At 40.9% G+C, this 21,697-nt stretch overlaps 1 protein-coding gene across 2 annotated transcripts in view; it reads right to left on the minus strand.

The window, feature by feature from the left end:
* The window catches only part of reck (reversion-inducing-cysteine-rich protein with kazal motifs), a 69,279-nt gene that overhangs the window by 11,370 nt on the left and 36,212 nt on the right, over window positions 1-21,697 (minus strand). For both annotated transcript variants that reach the window (XM_044104467.1, XM_044104466.1), the window contains exons 7-17: window positions 20,297-20,330; window positions 19,837-20,034; window positions 18,964-19,228; window positions 18,714-18,887; window positions 15,798-16,010; window positions 13,913-14,049; window positions 12,689-12,832; window positions 12,422-12,610; window positions 10,939-11,049; window positions 10,626-10,797; window positions 311-500 (exon numbers count right to left, since the gene is read on the minus strand). In XM_044104467.1, coding sequence (XP_043960402.1) covers window positions 311-500; window positions 10,626-10,797; window positions 10,939-11,049; window positions 12,422-12,610; window positions 12,689-12,832; window positions 13,913-14,049; window positions 15,798-16,010; window positions 18,714-18,887; window positions 18,964-19,228; window positions 19,837-20,034; window positions 20,297-20,330 — 1,827 coding nt within the window. The remainder of the gene's footprint in view (window positions 1-310; window positions 501-10,625; window positions 10,798-10,938; window positions 11,050-12,421; window positions 12,611-12,688; window positions 12,833-13,912; window positions 14,050-15,797; window positions 16,011-18,713; window positions 18,888-18,963; window positions 19,229-19,836; window positions 20,035-20,296; window positions 20,331-21,697) is intronic.

Here is a 21,697-nt window from a genome sequence, read left to right on the forward strand (position 1 = left end):
TTTTCAGTCGTTTTTGGTGACTTAGGGGGCGAGCGTTAAGGGGTTAAAAAGACGAAGGCCAATTTGAAGGCATCAGATAGCTATGATGTCACGTTAAATTTCTTTTTTTTATTTCTGATATATACAGCACTTTCATAAGAATTGAAGTTAACATATCCCTTATGGTCATTAGTGTGAAGGTGAAAGAAAAGAACAATAACATTTCTACAGATGATCAGGACTTTGTGTTATTACAGGCCCTGTTAAAGTAAATGATCCAGCTGCTTCCTGTAGGATTCCTATGGAGTCTTCTTCAGTCTGTGTCTCCTACCTGGCAGTGCCCCATGTAGGCCAGCATCTTTCCGGACTGCTGCAGATGGCACAGGCTGCGATGCACCCGGCCATCGATGTCACAAGCCGGCTCCATGCTGTTTCTGTCGCAGACTGCTGGCCGACTAACACACTCATACTGTGGACAATCCGAAGAGTCGCTCAGACAAACACGCCGCCTTGGGATGCACCTGACCAAAACACACAAATCCAATGTCTTCATCTTCAGCCATGATAAAGCAAAAAAAACAAAAAAACAAACTACGTTGAGTTCTAAGGTTTACATCTTACTTCATTATATATATGTTCTGTTTTTTTAATCAAGTTTTGAAAAAAAATTGCATGTTTTTCCTAATACTGTGTCTTTAAATAAATTGTTTTGTATCAACTTAATTAATAACCAAATCAGTTGATATTTTTCTGCTAACTTTAAAGTGTCCATTCCATTTTCACTCCACAGGGTCCTTTGGATACAAAAAAAACTCTTTCAGTGTCTGAGAATATTTTGCATTAACATTTTCTTGTCAAATTCAACTCATAGCAATCAGCACTGTTTCTTGATAACAAAGAAGGAATACAAAACTATCATCATTTCTCTTTGTATACTTAAAAAAATAAATGCAAGGGCTCTTCTGTTATTGCTATCACTGTCGAGACGGATGCTAAAAATATCCATATAAACAATAGAACACGCAGCATAATACAGGATGTAAGGGAGATGTACTGACAGGCGACAGTGGTGAGAGCAGTGATATTCCATGGTTTACACAGAATATTGAGGTGAAATTTGTGGGAGTGAGGAGGATGGATAAGAAGGTGTTGGATGTGTTGGAGATGAAGTCAGACTGAGGTGCAGACAGAGAGGAGAGACAAATTTTCAGAAAGATGCTGAGCTTGGAGCCACCCAACAGGAAGAGGATTGGAAGACCAAAAAGCAGAATTTGGATGTGGTGAACGAGGACAAGAAGTCAGTTGGTGTTTAATAGAGGACACAAATGGTAGATGATTGGTTGTGGCGACCCCTGAAGAGAAAAGTCAAAAATGACCATAGAAATGAAACTGCAACAGAAGTGTATTAAAAATCATTTTTGAATGGTAGTCAGTGGTTCAAACAGGACACAGATGGATCTGTTTACTTTAAAAGCTAAAGGAAAAGCAGCCACACCTGAGTCAACACACTCAGTCTATGCAAAAGTAAAATAATAAAAAAAGAACAAAAAATGCAGAGGGTTCTATGTCACTGTCAGGAAGTGCGGTATGTGAGGTGGTGAGGCTGAACACAGCAGACCCAGAATGAGATGATGTTTTAATAATAAATAATGCGCCAAACGGTCCACAAGAATCTGGCAGGACGGCTGACCGGAAGCCAGGGCTCACACCGGTAGCAACAGAATATGATGCGTGGCAAACAAACAGGCAGACAGAAATGACGCAACAATCAACAAGGATCTGACAGAGACACAGAGACACAGGTGACACTAAATACACATGAGGTTATCAGGGGACGAGACACACCTGGGAACTAATCAAAGGGAGACAGGACAACACGGAGATTAGAAACACAGAAAACTTGAAATACACACAAAAAAAAACACAGAACCTGACAGAGACTTAATTAATAATAAAAAGGTAAAGGATAAAAAGTCTGTATATCTTTGATCTAGTGATGTTACGTGATGTGCCAAGGCTTCGAGGCGTGTGTCGAGTAATGGAAGGGGTGTTTCCGTAAAGCGCGTATCGAGGCTTGCTTCATTTAGGGGAGGAGCCGAAAATGATGACGTCCGAAGCCTCGCTGCCCGGCTGTACCACGTGACTGCTTCGGGAAGTGGCTCAGATTTTGGCGCGGGGTTTAGAAACCCCACAGGCTTCATTCAAAATGTGGGTTGTTGTTGGCGAGTTGCGGTCAGTTGAGAGAGTGGACAGAGTTTTGATAGTTTGGATAGTGGTTATTTAGTTTGAGACAGGTAGGGAGAATATATATATATATACATATATATATATTGTTACGTCCACAAAGGGCACAACATATTTAAGGACACGAAGACGAAAATGAGGATTCAAACGTATTTTATTGCTCAACTCTCTGGACCTTTTCTTTATCTTCTTTTTTCTGTGAAGGAAGAGAGAATTAATCCTCAGTGTTCCCCGTGTCCCAAAAAAATAAAAGAAAACAAAAATCCCAAAGTAGAAACAGAAAGTTGGACCTGATGAGCCGATCAAAAGGAACAAAACGATACAGCAGGGGGCCAACCCTATACAGGGCCGTCGAAGCCTCTGCTAGTACCGGACTACAAAAAAAGAAACTACTGAAAAGGAAAATTCGAAAACAGGACAATCGGTCCCACCAGGTCAAAATCACAACCAAACAAAGGGCTAACAAAAACTACCGTGAGGCAGGCTGGAGACGTCAAATCGCATGCATCCTAGGTGGTGGTTGGAAGTGGGCGTCGCCGTTACCTGGCGCAACCCAGCCTATTTATAGGCGGTCCAACAGCGTCACAAATTAACAAACCAAATTAGAATAAATGATTATCTAAACTCCAAAGTACATTAAACAACAAAACGCCATACAACTAAAGTAAATACAAAACGATCCAAAAGAAAGAAAATAGAAATAAATACAATGTGCCGAAAGCACATAACACCCCCACCCAAAGACTCTGAATGGGGATTGATGTAATCCGCACAAAAAACTCAACCCATTCAGAGAAAAAACGAAAAAACAAAACACTAGAGTCGTGAGAGTGCGTCGGCAACAACGTTGTCCTTACCTCGAACATGTTGGATAGAGATATTAAAAAATTGAAGCCGCAGAGACCAGCCCATCAACCGCCGATTTTTATTACGCATGCGTTCCAGAAAGACCAAAGGATTATGGTCCGTAAAAACAACCACAGATCCATTGGAACCGCCTACGTACACCTCAAAATGTTCTAAAGCCAGGACCAACGCCAGCGCCTCCTTTTCGATGGTTGAATACCATCTTTGATACCTATCAAGTTTCTTCGAGAAATAAGAAACCGGATGTTCCACCCCATCAGTACCATCTTGCAAAAGGACAGCTCCGACGCCTGAATCACATGCGTCCACAGCCAATTTAAACGGCACGTCAAAACGAGGGGCAGACAACACAGGAGCGTTAACCAATAACTGTTTAGTTTGTTCAAAAGCAGCTTGACACCGGTCAGACCAAATAAAAGCTACTTTAGGGCTAAGTAAGTCCGTTAAAGGGGCAGCTACAGAGGAAAAGTTTTTACAGAACCCCCTATAATAACCAACCATCGCTAAATAGCGGCGTAACTCTGTACGACTGGTGGGTACAGGAACAGACAGAATAGCCTCTACTTTAGCCTCCACTGGGCGTACTTGACCTCCCCCCACCCTTTTTCCAAGATATGTCACTGTCGCTTGGCTGAATTGGCATTTGGAAAGATTAACAGTCAAATTAGCCTCACTCAGACGCGCAAAAACAGACGTCAAATGTTCAATGTGCTCAGCCCATGTAGTAGAACAAATAACCAAATCATCCAAGTAAGCCTCACAGAATGATAAACCAGACAAAACCACATTCATGAGCCGTTGAAACGTTGCTGGGGCATTACGCATCCCAAAAGCCATAACCGTGTACTGAAGGAAATCATCGGGTGTGACAAAAGCGGAAATTTCTTGGGCTCGTGCTGTTAAGGGTACCTGCCAGTATCCCTTCAGCAAATCCAGCTTGGTCACAAACTGGGCAGCCCCCACATGGTCCACACAGTCCTCCATACGTGGTAGTGGATAACAATCCGGCTTAGTCACCCCATTTACCTTCCGGAAGTCCGTACAGAAACGGTCGTCTCCATTGGCTTTGATAGTAAGGAGGCATGGCGAACTCCACGCACTACTGCTTGCAACAGCAAGTCCATGTTTCACCATGTACTCCACCTGTGCTTTCAAACGGCATCTCTTGTCTGGGTTCACTCTGTAAGGATGCTGTTTAATAGGCTTGGAATCACCAACGTCAATATCATGGCTGAGCACTCGAGTCTGAGTGGGAATATCTGCAAACAGCGACCTATAAGACTGGATCAAATTAATGACATCAGCCTGCTTGGAAAAATCAAGGTGAGACAACAAGAGAGGCAAGTTTTCCAACACCTCCGAATTTGGAAACTGTCCTTTAGAAACCTCCGGGAAAAAGACGTCACCTTCAGGTTCAGCACTGGACAGCTCCTCCCGTGCGTCCGCACCTGCACCGACGCACGAGTCAGCTCATTCACTGGAAACGCAACTCACCGCTTTAGCCAGAGAGGGCGCACGCTCGATGTAAGGCTTGAGCATATTGATGTGACATAGGCGAGATGTCCGGCTCCGATCAGGAGTAGAAACCATAAAATCTCTATCGCCGACCTTCCTCTTGATTACATAAGGGCCACTGTAGCGTGCTTGTAAGCTAGAACCGGGAACCGGAAGTAACACCAACACTTTGTCACCAGGCTCAAAAACTCTAATGGCCGCCTTTCTGTCAAAAAAGATTTCATTTTAGCCTGTGCAGTTTGAAGATTTTCTTTGGCTATCTCGCACGCACGGCTCAGCTTCAGTCTAAAATTACTGACGTAGTCCAATAGATTTTGGTCAGAGTTTTCACACAACCATTTCTCTTTCAATAGCTTTAAAGGACCACGAACAGCATGAGCAAAAACCAAGTCCGCCGGGCTAAACCCCAGAGACTCCTGAACTACTTCCCGTATAGCAAACAGTTGTAAATGTACCCCTTCATCCCAGTCCTTTTCGAACTCCAAACAGTAGGTGCGAAGCATTGTTTTTAACGTTTGATGGAAACGCTCGAGTGCGCCCTGACTTTCCGGGTGATAAGCGCTGGAATGACAGTGCTTTATGTCAAGTTGATTTAAAACCTGCGCAAATACTTTAGACATAAAGTTAGACCCTTGGTCAGTCTGCACAACCCGAGGTAAGCCAAACAATGAAAAAAACTTTGTTAATGCTTTAACCACTACTGGCGTAGATATTTTTCGCACCGGAAAAACCTCTGGAAAACGAGTGGAGGTACACATCACTGTTACCAAGAACTTATTCCCCGCTTTGGTTCGAGGCAACGGACCCACACAGTCAACCAGCACTCGTTCAAAGGGTTCAGAAATGGCTGGAATGGGATACAACGGAGCAGGAGGAATTGTCTGATTTGGTTTTCCAGATTTTTGACAGAAATGACACGAATTACAATATCGCACGACATCACTCTTCAACCCTGGCCAAAAGAAATGACGCAAAATGCGATCATAGGTTTTTCTTATGCCAAGGTGACCAGCTAGTGGATTGTCATGTGCTAATCGCAAAATCTCTGGTCGATATGGGGTTGGGACAACAATCTGTTTCACGACACTCCACTCTTCAACAGGGGAAACGCTTAAAGGCGTCCATTTACGCATCAAAATCCCATCATTTAAAAAATAACCAGTAGACATAGAGTCAGTCTCATCAGTTAATGCATCGTTAAACAAAGATGCTAAGCTTTTGTCAGTTTTTTGGAGCGCCATCAATTGCTGTCTGGATAATGACAGAGCCTTGGCATCAAACATGCCCTCCTTCAAACCTTCCTTTACTGGGACATGTTCAGGTTCAGCGTTGCACAGAAAAGTTTCACTCAAGTCCAGGTCACCTTTATCTTCCTCTTGTTGACGCTTAAGTGCTGCGCGCGTAACTGCGCACGATGTAAACACATCAGGGAATGTACGAGCAAGCTCATCTGGACAGGTGCGCAACACCGGGACGGGTGTAACGTCTGGAGTAACTAACACTCGACCCCCAGCCAAGTCGTTGCCCATGATCATGGAGACGCCCGGTATGGGAAAACTAGGGCGCACCCCAACAACCGCGTCACCAGACCACAGCTCAGACTGGATGACGACTTTGTGCAGAGGGACACCAATATCTTGCATGCCAAAACCACGAACCGGCACATCCGAACCAATTGCAGTGTCAACATTTAACGGCAAAATCCCCTCCAAAATAAAAGATTGAGAAGCAGCAGTATCCCGCAATATTTTTACAGGGATTTTCTCACCAGTATTTGACACAGAAACAAATCCGTCCATAACGAAAGGCTTAAAATCAGCATACTCACAAGACTTTTCAGTTGAAAGTGACTGGGTAACGTGATTTACCGTTTTAATTAGAGCGACCGGCTTAGTGTTCTTTTTCTTTAATACCGGACAATTGGCCACAATGTGTCCTCTCCTTTTACAATAAAAACACGTTACAGTTACTTTTAAATCCAACGCATGGTCTGACTTACTTTCAACGCCACTAAGGGCAGCAGGAGTATCTGATTCTGCGAATGAAACAGGTTTTGCACACTCTTTCCCGTTATTTTCTGATTTGTCAAATTTATTAAAAACATGTGATCGCTCAAAATTAGCTTTGTGCGTCAACATGTACTCATCAACGAGTATTGCCGCTTTTGACACGTCTGACACTTTATTTTCATTCAAATAGATGGCAACTCTCTCTGGCAAGTTGTTTTTAAAATCTTCCATTAAAATGAGCTGCTTAAGTTGTGCAAAGTCCGCAACATTTTTAGCAGAGCACCAACGATCAAAGAGAATTTCTTTGTCTCTGACAAAATCTGCGTAAGTCTGATGATAATTTTTTTTTAACTTACGAAACTTTTGGCGATACGCTTCAGGCACTAATTCATACGCCCGCAAAATAGCATTCTTAACTTTGTCAAAATCAAGACTATCTGCGACAGACAGAGAAGCATATGCTTCTTGCGCTTTGCCACTTAATGCACCTTGCAACAACAAAGTCCACACCTCTTTAGGCCATTTAAGTGTGAGCGCCACCCTTTCAAACAACGTGAAATATTTATCAACATCTCGCTCATTAAATGGAGGAACCAAGCGAACATTTTTACTCACGTCAAAATCATTTGATTGGGATTGCGAAGACACAGCACCAATCTCAAGTTCTTTCAAACGCAGTTCGGCATGTATCTCCACTTTCCTTTGTTCAAGATACAGCTCCTTCTCTCTCAAAGCAAGCCGTCCTAATTCAACTTCAAGTTCCTTCAAACGAACCGGATCATCTGACCACGAAGCTCTGGATGGAGACCCAACAGGACTTTTTGGTAAACTTGTAGCAGGAAAAATCCCAACCTGGACCAGTGCTGCCAACAATTCAGCTTCAACTGTTCCTCTTTTAGCACGTTTATTTACTATAACCTTGAACTGATCGGCTACTAACAGCAATTGATCCTTTGTGCATTTACTCAAGGACTCCACTGTAGGCTTTTTAACAAACTCATCCAGGTCAAACTCCATGTCAAGACCACAGAATCAAGCCACACTTTTCACTAAAAGCCCATGCACAAACAAAAAGCTACCAGAACACCACGCCCAACAATATATATATATATATATATATATATATATATATATATATATATATATATATATATATATATACAGAGAGAGAGAGGGAGACACAGAGAAAGGAAATGAGAGAAAATCCTATCCTGTCCCACAGCTATCCTATTTTTAATTTTAATTTTAATATTAAGGATACGTGAGTTTTCACCACTTGATTTAACTTGAGTGCCTTGACCTCCAATACCATCATCACACACATCATAAGCAGATTTGCTCTGGAATAAGCAAGGTATTGATCTAAATTAATTTTTTCCCCCTTCCCCCTTTATTTATTTTTCTGGGATTAATATTTAATGTTTTTAGACTTTATTATTTCAGGACTTATAATTCGGTTATTTATTTAATTTGAACTTTTTACTAATAATCTCACTATTATAAATAGGATTGGTTAGTTAGTTTTAAAGTTCTTAATTTTTATATTAGGATTTTTAAGATAGCTGTGGGACAGGATAGGATTTTTTTGTATATATATTTCTCTCTATCTCTATATATCTCTTTCTCTCTCTCTTTGTCTCTTTTTTTCTTCACCTTTTGTGAAGTCATTCCCAAGAGCCATAATAGACAAAAATTCAATTCATCACACGTTAAGATACAGCTGGTTGTGATTATACACCTGGCCAGTAGGTGGTTTCGTGTGCACATGAAGCCTCAAGAAATGAACCCTTTCTCGAACCAGTTGGCTCAAGTGGTTCAATGCCTCATGAGGCTTCATCTCACCATCACTACTTTGATCCTTTCATCATCTGCTGTATCTGTGATTAAAGAAATAAATGCAACCTGATAAAAAGGAGCAAGAGATTACACTTTAATAAATTTAGATTTTATTTTTCTTACTTTAAAGTGAATCTCTGTCCTGACACTGAGTGTTTCTTTGCCCTTACATGCCTCTGGTTGGTAGTGATGGGCCAACTGAAGCCAGGATTTAAGGCGTGTAGTAAAAAAAAGGGGTGTCTTCTTGCTGAAAACCACGTGTCTGGCAACAAACGATGCATCACATTGCATGGGTCACATGACTGCTTCATTTTGTGTGTCGGTTTTCAAAATAAAAGCGTGATGAGATGTGTTGCTTCATGGCATGGGTTATTGTATTTGATCGTGTATCAGAGGAGTATTTGTTTTCAGCAGCGACTGAAATAAAAGGAACCATTTATAGTTTATAAATGATTGCTATAAATGGACACACCTTCTAATTGAATTCAATAAGAAGATATGTCCAAACTTTTGGTCTGTACTGTATATTAACAATTTTGATGATGGCACTCATCAAAATGTAATGTTTGTTAGCGGTTTTCTCAATTGTTGATGATGGTGTATTTTATGACTTTTTATTTGTGTGTTTTTATTAGGTAAAGCACTCTGAAACTGCATTGTTGCTGAAATGGGCTACACAAATAAACTTGATTGAAATGGAGCCAGGAAGAAGAAAAAGTCTGACTTTTGGGAAGACTTCTAGAAGATCGTTCACAAGATTCTTAAATAAAAATAATTAGCCCCTTCCCCTGCAAAATTCTCACCTTCTTGAAATTTCCACTATTTCTTTGTTCTGCAAAGATATATCAGTCTTGCACATAAGAAACAGACTTAATGCTGTTGGAAGAGTAAAATTTTGGCCCGATGAGTAAAAATATGAAGGATCAGAGATCCAATAGAAATCCCAAAAAAAAGAGAATTTTTGAGGAACTTTAGTTTTTCAGAAGGTAAATCAAATCTCAACAAATACTGTCTGCCCCAACAAGCACTGCACTCTGAATACACTAAAACAAATGTCTATTGTCAAATCAGTCGAAGACAAAAGAAAACAGCCACTGATAGTCAACATATACCAAGATTGACTACAAATAATTTTAATAACTAAAAAAGATTAGTTAAATAGGATTTAATTGACTCTCCTGTTACTAAACATGAGGTTGACAAAAACTTTGTGACAATATTGCATTTACAAATTTTTTTAAGTATGTCTATCTGAATGACAAGGCTGCCACAATTTCAACAGCAGATATCACTAGTGAAAAATGAATGAACCACGGAGTAATGAACCTTTGGATGAAGCAATGGGATGAGAAGCCATTGCTGGGAAGCCAGTAATGTCTGCGAAGTTTTTATTTTATTATAAGGTTCATCTTCAAAGACAAACCTTAATAAAAACTGATTTTTGTATAACTGTGTCAAGGCAATGAGAACTTGATTTTTTTTTAAGGAATTTCTGATGACTTTTCAATTTGTCCATCACTACTGGCTAGAGGTTCTCAAGCCACTTGCCGCTAGAGAGAAACATCTAGGTAGACCCAGAACTCTGGACCTGGCTCTAGAGTACTGAGGCCTCACCATTAAATCAGCTGCAGTGGTCCCAGGGACAGGAACATCACACACCATTTGTCCTTGTAAAGTGTAAGAAATGTACCAAAGTTTATGAATGGATGGTGTTATATTGTGTTGTGGTGACAATAATCTGTTAAAGAATATGTGATTATTTATACAATACATGGTTCTATCTAGAATTTATGGCAGTTCAGCTTACATGAAATAAACCCTCAAATGACTCCAGGGAAAAATAAGTGGGTGGTCTCATTCTGCATAATCTAATTTTTTGGCCTTTTTCATCTGAGGTATCTGAGATCCACAAATCTGTAGAGGCAAGGAAGCTTTGAAAGCCATAGGGCATTTGTTTTTAGGGTGAGGAGGCTAAAGAGAGGAGACCGAGGACATCAAAAGGTTTGTGAATAAAATGGGGTCAGTGGGTCTGCTTAGACAAAATCAAGCCACCTGAAATAACAACCAAGATGTCTGTCCAGAGAGGGCTGAGGGACAGAAAAGGTTTGAAAATAAAAGTGCTTTCCTTTGTGTTAAGGAGTTTAAGCATCTGTTCCAGTCGTTTACTGAACCCACCTCTGGTTTCTTTGGCAGGTTATGTCAGAGCAAGGTTTAATGGAATGGCAGGGGCCAAAAACATATTGGTGGTCTTTGAATCCCATACAACGAGCCACACATCCACTGGGATAGGTCCGCCCGTTGGAGGCACACACTGGGATGAAACGATATGGGCAGTTACAGGGAAGATCTGAGAGACACAGAGGGAGAGAGGGAGAGTTAAAACTCAGAGCAGGACACATAAACACGTGAGCCAATAAATTATGGTTTATCTATTTGACAGCCTCGTCGAATATTCCCCAACCCAAGTGAAATCATAAAAGATGCCAACCAGTAGAAGTCCAATGGGCACTTTCTGTTGGACATTTCCTGGTAGAGCAGATTGTTTCTCCAGCAAAGCAGGAACACGTGTTGCAATCAGTCCTAAAGGTCATCCCGTGGTCTGATGGTGGAGTAAGCAACAAAAGACAAAGGAACGATTTATTGAAAACTTAATTATTTCACAAAAAAATAGTTTAACCTTTTTGGTCCTCTGACTTTGCATATAAAACCAGGGTAACGTATTGGAGACAGAGTCATTACAGTAATGTTACCAAATGACAAGGGGCTCAGAGTCATACTACAGAGTTTCACAGAATAAATGTTTTTTAGCAGTTATGGCTGCATGATGAAACTTAATTCAATACTGCGCAAGAAGGATCCATATATTGGCACTAATCAGCATCAGTCTTGAAGTTCTAACCTTGGTGTTGTCCAGTAATAGCTTTGGATAACTATTAAGTGGCAAATTCAATTATTAACAAAGGTAGTCATTATAATCACAATAACCAAGTTGTGGCACCATCTGACTATCAGGGTATAGTCAAATAGCTCAATTATTGTTTATGAATACCTGCCTTGTGATGTATGGTGTTATAGAAAAACAGATACAAGTGGGAATTTACACAGTGGCATAATAATTCAATCAATCAACAATTTATTGTTGTAGCCCCTTACACACCATAAACACAACAACTTCTCTCCAAAATGCACAAATTAAGTCATAAAATTGTTTAACTTCCAGTTAAAATACTTTTGTCAAGAAACTGTAACGTAGTAACATTTAACTAAATTAAGTAAAAATGAAAAGAATAAGGAAAACAACCTTCTGACAAAACAGAAAACAAAACATTTCAATAAAATAATATTTGCACATTTGTTGCTGTCCTACACTGGGTCTGGAATGGGGTTACTGCAGCTGCCAGCACTGCAGTGGGGGTGGATCACGGACTGCTGCTGCTGGCTCAGGTTGGTGGACTGTCCTCTGGTCCTCCTGAGTTCCAGCTAAAGCGGCTGTCTGGTGCCTTGGGGTCAGGGGTGGTCAGGTGGGAGGAGGTCTCTACTGCTTTGTCATGAACTATCTTGTTACCAGGGTTTTTCCATCCATCTCCCATTATTCTAGCATTTAGCAAAGAGAAAATGCCAAATGCTAATTGTTATGAGTACATACCATCTCATAACCAAAGTTATGTACATAATTGACGTACATGTACTCATAAACAAAACCATTCCTCTAGTCTGTGTCCTGCATGTTATTGTTAGCAGATCCTCTGCAGAACCTTGACCCACTGAGGAGGAAGTTGGGCCTTTTGAATTAGCTGTGTTGGAGCAGACACATCTACACCTGGAGGGACATCGGCCCTGGAGGACTGGAGCTGGATACCCAGAGTCTAGTCTTTATTCACAGTGTTCTATTTACTGCTGACTGAATAGTACTTATATTTAAAACCATAAGTCTTATATCTCTAATGTCTTTTGGAAAACATAAGACTTACTCTTTCGTTGCCCGTCTACAACGCAGCCCTTGTCTGTTTCCACACAGGGGATCTCCACACAGTTCTCCAGACGCCCACTGGTGCCACAGCTGCACATCTCGTGGCAACTGGGAGCTCCATCACGAGTTGGAACTTGGATGAGAGCATCCTGCTGCACCAGAAATTCAGAAGCCTCTCCCATTTTACATCCTGAAACCAACCAAGATCTCAGACACCAAGGTAAAATGCCTAACAGCTAGCAAACACTGCAGGAGCAGCGCCCCCTACCTGGCACACAGAGATATGGTTGACAGTTGATTTCATCAAGACAACCCTTTCTGTTAACCTGGCATAAGTGGTTGCTTTGACATGGATTAGGGTTGCATGGATGGATGATCTCCTCCACTATGGTGTTGCTCAGTGAACTTGGTGCTGGAGGGATTGAAGACCTGAATCAATTTGTGATGACAGATTTCATCCAGCATATAAAATGAAACCAAATATTACAAATCCATCCATCCATCCATCCATCCATCCATCCATCCATCCATCCATCCATACATACATACATAACAGAGTTCTGTGTTTCTTCAAGAGTTGCTGTTTTTAAATTTTGTCATACTTTCTTTTGTGAACAATTAAAACATTAAAAGAATTTTTTAACAGAGGTTTATGCATTACATTAAGAAATAAAGTCATAAAAGAACTCAGAAAGTCAAAAGCAACCTTTTTTTAGTTACGCTATTAACAATTCAAAGGAAACATTAACAAGAGATCAGGCAGAACTTGGAGAAATTAACAGCAATAACCAAAACAACACAACTAAATATAGATCATGATGCTGGTGTAGTTACTCATGTATTTAACCAGTATTTCATCAATGCAACAAAAATAATAACTCAAAACGGTTATGTCAAATTATTCAAAGAAACTACCAAACATCAACATACACTGAACTTTCAAGACATGACAACAGACTAAAACAGAGACATAAAATGAAGTTTATGTGTGGATATGGGTGTATATATTTTGACTTTACTACCTAATTCCAAGAGGTTGTTTAAAAAATAAAAATTGTTTAATGCAATTTAATTTTATAAAATAGTTTTATGCAGGAAGTAAATGATTTAACTTACTGTCTTTAAAGGTGGTGCTTAGTTTACTCATGACCGTATTTGGACTAATGGGATCCTCTTTGTTTCCATGACAGGATGTCATTATATTGATGACTGACAGACTGTGCTGTGCCACTATCACACCACATAAAAAATACCAAATAACATTTTTTCTTAAAGAACAATTGCAGTGAGTCCGACAATTAAATTTTAAATTAATTTATTGAATCAAATATTGCTGGTACTTTCTCAGTAACTGGCTGGAAAGTAAAGATTGGCAAAGTGATTAACGCTTGTCAGAATGTTCATGACTAAAGGAGGCTCCTTTAATAAAACTAGAGCAAAGAATAGCTCCTTCCAAACGCTGGAAGATAAAATATCAAAAACAGCAACTTACTGAGATATCTGTGGAGGGGGATGCAGCGTTCAGGGTCATCGATGGGAGACAGTACCTCACAGAGCCTCTCTGGGGTTTGTCCTTCATGAAAGCGTTTCTTATCCCCACACTTGGTCAGAATGTCCACACAGTCTGACCTGCGAGCAGAAGGAAAGTCAAAAGAAAATACAAGATGACTGAAACCTGACATGCAAATTGTTTAAGTGGGAGTATTATGCATTTTCCAAGCACTTAGTGCCATTTTATACAATCAACTATGTCACCCTGAGTTGTTATAGAGATGCTTAGTATATCAAACATGACTTAAAAGAAATTTTGCCTCATGTGTCAGAGTGTCTGATCGCTGAAGACTAGGGGTGCACCCGTTGCAATTTTCTGTCCAAGTGCTGATCATAATCTAAAGCCTGATCTGCCAATTACAATTTTGGCTGATACTGACTTTTTTGTCTGAAATGTCACTAAATATATTAAGAAAGGCTGAGCTGGTAACAGTACAGACATGACCTGGTGGGCAGTCTGTCAGTCAAACCTCTCTGACAGCAGAGCAATAGACATCAGTGGTTGATATTTAGGTAAATAAGATTGGTGGATAAAATCGGCTTCATGTTTAAGTATCAACCGATCACCAATTTGATTTATTGTGCACCTCTACCGGAGACATAAATGTAAATGTTCCGTTCCACTGAAAACCAGCTCTGTGTAAACGAAGCCATCCATACATCCATCCATTTTCTATTCCCCCTTTGTCCCTAATGGGGTAGGGAGGGTTGCTGGTGCCTATCCCCAGCTAACATTCCGGGCGAGAGGCGGGGTCACCCTGGACCGGTCGCCAGTCTGTTGCAGGGCAACACAGAGACATACAGGACACACAACCATTCACACACACACTCACACCCAGGGAGAATTTAGAGAGACCAATTAACCTGACAGTCATGTTTTTGGACTGTGGGAGGAACCCGGAGAACCCGGAGAACCCGGAGAGAACCCACCATGCACAGGGAGAACATGCAAACTCCATGCAGAAAGACCCCGGGCCGGGAATCGAACCCAGGACCTTCTTGCTGCAAGGCAACAGCTCTATCAACTGCGCCACTGTGCAGCCCTGTAAATGAAGCCTTAGTCAGAAAAGCTTTAGAACTAATTTGAATTTTAACCTAAACTTAATGTACTGTTTCATAGCTAAGAATGTAGATGTGGTTAACCCTTTCTGAGATAACCTATTGTGAAACAATGCTATATAAGTAGACTTAATTGAGCCGAATGACTAAAGGATTCCATCTTAAAATAATGTTTTAAGTTTGCAAAACACTCCCCTGTCAATGACAGCACATCAATTTCAAAGCAAAACCGATTTAATGTGCACTAGAAAGACTGAAATCAAGTAAGCACAAATGGAGAAAAATACTGAGGTACTTTTGTTTGGTGCAGAGGGCAGAAGCCCTCATGAGACTGCAGCACAGTGGAAGTTAATACCTAACAGCTGTGGGATTTTTGCTATAGCGTTTCTGCCTCTCTGTGTCCTTTTAGTCCTGCAACTACTTTGTCTGTGCAGCCAGGTCTTAAACTTACCTTGAAAGAATCATGGATTCTCCATATATCCTATGCCTTTTATTTGCCACAAATCTCACATTCCCATTAAGACTGAGGGAAGATAAGTTAAAAGTTTGTTCCAGTAGCTCTTTTGCTCCTCTGCTATAGGAACAATATTTCCTCTTCAAGTTAATCAAGATTCTGGGTCATTTTTCATGCTTTACCCCTGTTAAATAGTTACCAGTTTTAACTAGTTTTTACAAAGTCTTGTAACAACTAGTAACAACTGCTCCAAGATAAATTACATTTGAGATTTTCTCCAGGATTCTGATATTGTAGTGATCAGTAGACCTACTTGCATATGACACTCCCCCTGGATTTGCTGTGGCAGGGTTTGATCTGTAAAGAGCAGGCCACTGCCTTCCACATGTCTGGCAGACACTTCCTGATGTCTAGGACTGGGATGTTCATGAAGGGCATCTTGATCGTCCCGTTGGACCACAGCTTAATGTCGTTCATGGCACCTTGGTCTGACTGCATGTTACAGCTACGGAACAGCTCTGTTGGCCTATAGATACACACACACACCGTGTTAGAGTAAGTGAAAATGTCTGTTAAATTTATTTTAACAGTTTTAAGAAAAAATATGACAGAACTGCGAAACTGCATCTAAAACATGAAACGTCTGTTTCATGTTTTAGATGAAACAGCTAATTTGGACAACTGCGACCAAATTAATGCGTGACCATAAAGCATATCTCTATATTTGGAAAAACAAACATCTTGCCCCAAGTGTCAGACGTGATTATTTTAGCTTATTTTCCAGCCACATGAACATCTTGAAGTCCCAAAAGGCCAAGACACACCGCCTGAATCCGACTTCTGTATTGTGTGCAGAAGTTGGACACGATACAACTTCTGGGTCTAGTGTGTCGTTCATGTATGTAAAATTTGTTCACTTCGATGAATGAACTTAAGTGAATCTCTTCACTGACTGACTGGTTCATTTCTCAGTTCAGGTCAGGCCAGTGGAAGCGTGCCACTTGGATTGAACTTCCACATTTTGTGACACATTTTATTATTTATTTTATTTAAATAATAAAATAAAGATTCATTCTCTTCAGCAGTGTACTGTGATTTGTATACACAGCGCCGTAATGAGTGAGCTTCATGACGAACAGATCAGGATGTTAGTACCCTCTGATCCCTGAGTCAGATTGTATGCCTGCCTTGCTCTTTTTCTGTCTCCTTTAATCTTAGTATCATTATTGATCAAAGAGTGTGCAGACCAGCTAGCCCATGTGCTTATGGACATCTTCAATACATCACTGTGTCAGGCCATTGTCCCCTCATTTTTTAAGTCAGCTATTATTATTCCAGTGCCCAAGAAACCAACTGTCACATGTTTTAAGGAATTTCGACCCATTGCATTAACATCTATCATCATGAAGTGCTTTGAGAGAGTGGTTAAGGGTCATATAATCTCCATATTTCCTCCGTCATTTGACCCTTTCCATTTGCATACAAATCGAACCACTCGACTGAAGATGCCATCTCCACTGCTCTTCATCTGAGCCTGGTACAACTAGAGAAAAGAAGCACCCACGTATGGATGCTGTTTTTGGACTTCAACTCAGCATTCAATACAATCATCCCCCAAGATCTTGTATACAAACTGATACCCCTGGGGTTCAATACTCCACTGTGCAACTGGCTGTACAGTTGCACAGTGGAGTATGTGTAACTGTTCTTACACCCCCATTCTTACAATGGGGGTGTAGTAACACCCCCATTGTAATTTCTTTAAACACTGGCTCCCCACAGGGCTGTAAACTGAGTCCCCTGCTGTTTACCCTGATGACCCATGACTGTCGTCCCAGGTTTAACACCAACCACATCATGAAATATGCAGACGACACAACAATTAGGGGACTCATTCAGGACAAGAATGAAGTGAACTACAGAAAAGAGGTAGAACATCTGCTCCTGAACGTCGACAAGACCAAAGAGATCATTGTTGTCTTCAGGTCTTGACCCAACCACACACCAATCCTCATCAACCACACAGCAGCACCTGCACTTTCTGAGACGAATGAGAAGAGCTTTGCTCTCCCCTCTCATCCTCTCCACCTTCTACAGAGGAACCATTGAGAGCCTGCTAACCAGCAGTATCTCCGTCTGGTCTGGAAGCTGCAATGTGTCATACTGGAAATCTCTACGAAGAGAGGTGAAGTTTCATGGGAACTCCACTCCTCCCTATCCAGAACACTGCACACAGTCGCTGCGAGCCAGAGCAAACCAGATCCTCTTTGATTCCACCCATCCTCTCCATGGTCTGTTCATCTGGTTGCTCTCTGGCAGGAGAGTCTGTAGCATCCACTGCTGAACAGCCAGACTCAAAAATAGTTGTTTCCCACTGCCCATCAGACTGCTCAACATCATGAAGACTGTTTGAAACTGTTTGAAAAAAGTAATTATTATTTGTATATTATTTAATGATGGGCACACTTGTGTTTTTGTGTGTGGCCAAAAGCGAGGACATTTCATTGCCAGTTTTACTTATGTTTTTTTTGTGCTATGACAATAAAAATAAGTCTAAGTCTCTAAGTCTACTGTTTATACTTCAGTCTATTAAGATGTGCGTGTGCGTGCGTGTGCGTGCGTGTGTTTTCATGTGGCCTGACACAATATTAGCAGTTAGCTTGGAGAAACAGAGCATGCTGGACTATGCGTCATGCAGTACACAGATTGTGCTGAGGGAGGCGCTGTTCTACACACATGTACCTCAGTGTGGAAACGAGCTGAAATCAAAGCCACACCTCTGAAAGTACTATTTAAAGGGATTAGAATTTCTTCATCACTTCAGCTAGCATATTAGAAAAAAAGTTAAATAATGATGATCAGAAATTTGTGGGTTTTTGATTGTTTTTCTTTGTTTCTGCTTTGGCAATTTGTTCCTGCCTTGTAATTTCTCAAATACATCCTTTTAAAATGTGTGTTTGTTTAGCAGAACAACTAGAAATAAAACAATGAAAATGTAAAAAAAGGAAGAAGATTTAACATAACTTCTATTGCTACTTTTTATAAACATAAATATTAACTAAAACTAACAAAACAGCCAGTACTGAGATAATGAGACTGATCCAAAAGAACAAATAAATCCTTCTGTGCAATTGTGAGGGTTTTGCAATTGATGTGTGTAAGGTGTGATGCCATGGTAATGTATCTGCTTTGCAAGTTCCATGAGCTCAGCAGTAGGAAGGACTGTGACCTGTTGTTGAAGTTGGTGCAGTAAGTCAGGTCCTTGCAGCCCAGCTGGCATGGCTCTCTGACATCTGCCAGGCAGTTGATGAGCTCCATCTCCATTGGGTTGTACTCACACAGCTGATCAAAGTCTTGCCATGTCTGGCTACCCCAGTGGGTGCTGATCTGGTGGCACTTTTCCCTGTCACAGCAAAGCACAGAGTCCGTTACAACCAGCCAGCGGAAAGCATGGTGTGCTAGTTTCCATGGCACCTCACCTGCAGACTGACGTGTTTGCCTTTGAGCAGCAGTGCAGCTTGGCACAGTCCATCTTGGCTGGATGGGGGGTCTCTTCCTGGGGTGGGGAAGGAGGGTGAGATCTACTCAGGAAACACTGCCACATTGGATCCTGAGGGAGGGGCTGGGTGCCACACTCCTTAATAAGGCCCTCCATGATCTCTTGGTCTGTATTCATGGTGCGGAGGAGATGGCGGCAGGCCGTCTGGCAGTTTGGGGCTTCAGCTCGGTCGCAGCAGTACAAACCTGGAGGAGATCATGGCAGAGACTCAGCGGTGCTGCAGTATCAAGGTGACTGACATGGCTGCATACACATGACAGATATGCACTACATCAGGACTTAGTGGCTGAATTTCCATTTGCAGTTTTTGCTGTCAATTTCAGTTTTATATAAAAAAAAAGTTACAAGAACAGAATTTATGATATAGCTTTAAAGCCTTTTTGCCATCTCCACTCAGTGTGACTGTGTGTGAGTGACAGAGGAGTCATTATCACACAATAGCCGTGTCCGAATTCAGGGACTGCATCATTCGAAGACTGAATATGTAGGCTGCTTAAATCATAATGCAGCAACAAGGCCTGTGTTCGAAGACTCCTCCAAATGCAGCCTTCAAATGCGTCATTCTTTTCTCCAGATTTGAAGGATGGGTCTGGTGTATCCTCCATGGCCCACCATATCCCATAATTCACTGCAGGTCCAAAATGGCAAAGCGTCAATGGCGGTGATGAGCGGATAATTATTTTTGCTATATTACACTTTAAGCGAAACAACAGGTAACACTGAACTTGGTTCTATGATGAGAGAATATGAAGCTATGCAGCTCTTCAGGTCTGCTGGACAAAGACAGACATACTGTCTATGGGGCTGCGAGCAGGGTAGGACTCGGTGAAGTTATTGACGCATTCGACAAGCTTAGGGCTGTGACTCTTGCAGAAGTCTTTGACGGTCTTGATCTGGGATTCTGTTGGCGTCGAGTCTGTCCTGAATATGGCATCGCAGAAGTCCCTGCAGTTGGTGTGACGGCCCACAAAACCACAGCATGCTGAGCCCACTGAAAGATAAACCCAAGGGATTGTCTGAGAAAATGGATAAAAGCATTTTCTATAATTCCAACTACATCATAGACTGTGAAGTATTCTCTGGTGATTTAAGAACCGGGTCCCAGAATACTAGAAACAGGAATACAGACAAACCCATCAACTTAACAAATGTTCTATTGGGGTGTGTGTGTGTTAGGAAAAGATTATGTTCAAGTATTTGTGTTTTTCACTCTTTATTTGGTCACTATTTAGTGCATGAGACTACAAACTTACTTTCATTTTTGGTGATGCAGCTGTAGAGAGAGTTCTAAAAAGAGAGAAGGAAAAACATAGCATAATTGCCGTTGACATTCAGAAAACTCAAATAATAATCATCCAGAGATGCACTAAGAAGTTGTCAGCTGAGACGAGTCAGCCGATATAAAGCTTGACTGATCCTGACTGGTGTCAAGCTGGTGGAAAAGTCAAAAATCAAATCGGATCAGTCAATGCACCAAATTTGAACAATGAAGGTTTTTTTTAAAAAACAAATATGTTAATGTAATGTTGAAAAAGTACAAAAGACTGAATTATTGATATTTCAATAGCTGAGACATCAATAATGTTTTCAGTCCTGATTCTAAGGAACCAAATGTTTGTGCTCCTCTTAAGCTTCTGTGGAATTTGTACAGGAGTTATTGCCGGAGAACATAGAAAATAATTTTGCCATAACTTTGTTCTGCTCCTAGGAGTAAGCTGGTTTCTAAAGATCTGTGGGATCTGAATGGTTTGTATTTGACAAGTATAACTCAGGGATCAGCTCTTTACAGCACTTTGACTAAATCAAAAAACAAAAACATCTTACACTGCAGCTGTATAAAGCATTGGAAGTTTGCAATGGAGATGAAAATGAATGCTGTTCCAGTTAATGTTAGTTTCAATATTTTAAGGTGTAGCCTAGAAAAAGATGTTTCTGGTAACTGTGTGATGGGTCTTTGTGTTTTCTTTGGTCAATGGTTTGTGAAGTAAAAATTATTTATTATGTCTCTTAACAATTTTATTTATTTCTTTTACTTATTTAACCGCATTAGTTTTGTTCAACCTGTTGGAGTATGATGGCTAGAGAGTCTCTGCAGAACCAGTTAAATAAGGTTTCCTGTTGACTCTCCATGCAGTAATTGCAGCAGGCTGATAGAGACAATGCCTCACCATACATACCACAGCAAGGTGCCAGTATTTGTTAACAGAAAAGAACAGATAGTTTAAATAGATATAGGGTGATGGAATAAGCCTTGAGTCTTAAGAAGTTTCTCTATGGAAAATCACCAGCTCAGAGTTTTAAGAAATTGGTGCACCTGCTGGATATTCTGGTTTGACAATGTTCTTGTTATGCAAAATTGTTTCATTAGTAAACCTGATTTTTGGAAACTCACATATTTGAACAAGAAGATGTTTATCATCCAAGGAGTTACCTGACCCTCCAGTGTGGTTACGTGGCTTGAATATTGTTCAACTGAAGCTGGAATGACTACATTGTGTAACATGAGTTCTATATATTGTGAGGGCTTGCAGCTCCAAATCAGAACCCAGTGCAGCTCGCTGCTGTGTTTGTTCTCCGCCAGCAGATGAAATAAAGCTTTGCTCCTTGCCATTTGCCAGAGTCTCAGCCTGATCTGTTATCATACAGATTTTTGT

The sequence above is a fragment of the Gambusia affinis genome, linkage group LG21 (assembly GCF_019740435.1).
Source record: "Gambusia affinis linkage group LG21, SWU_Gaff_1.0, whole genome shotgun sequence".
In the NCBI taxonomy this organism is placed as follows: domain Eukaryota; kingdom Metazoa; phylum Chordata; class Actinopteri; order Cyprinodontiformes; family Poeciliidae; genus Gambusia; species Gambusia affinis.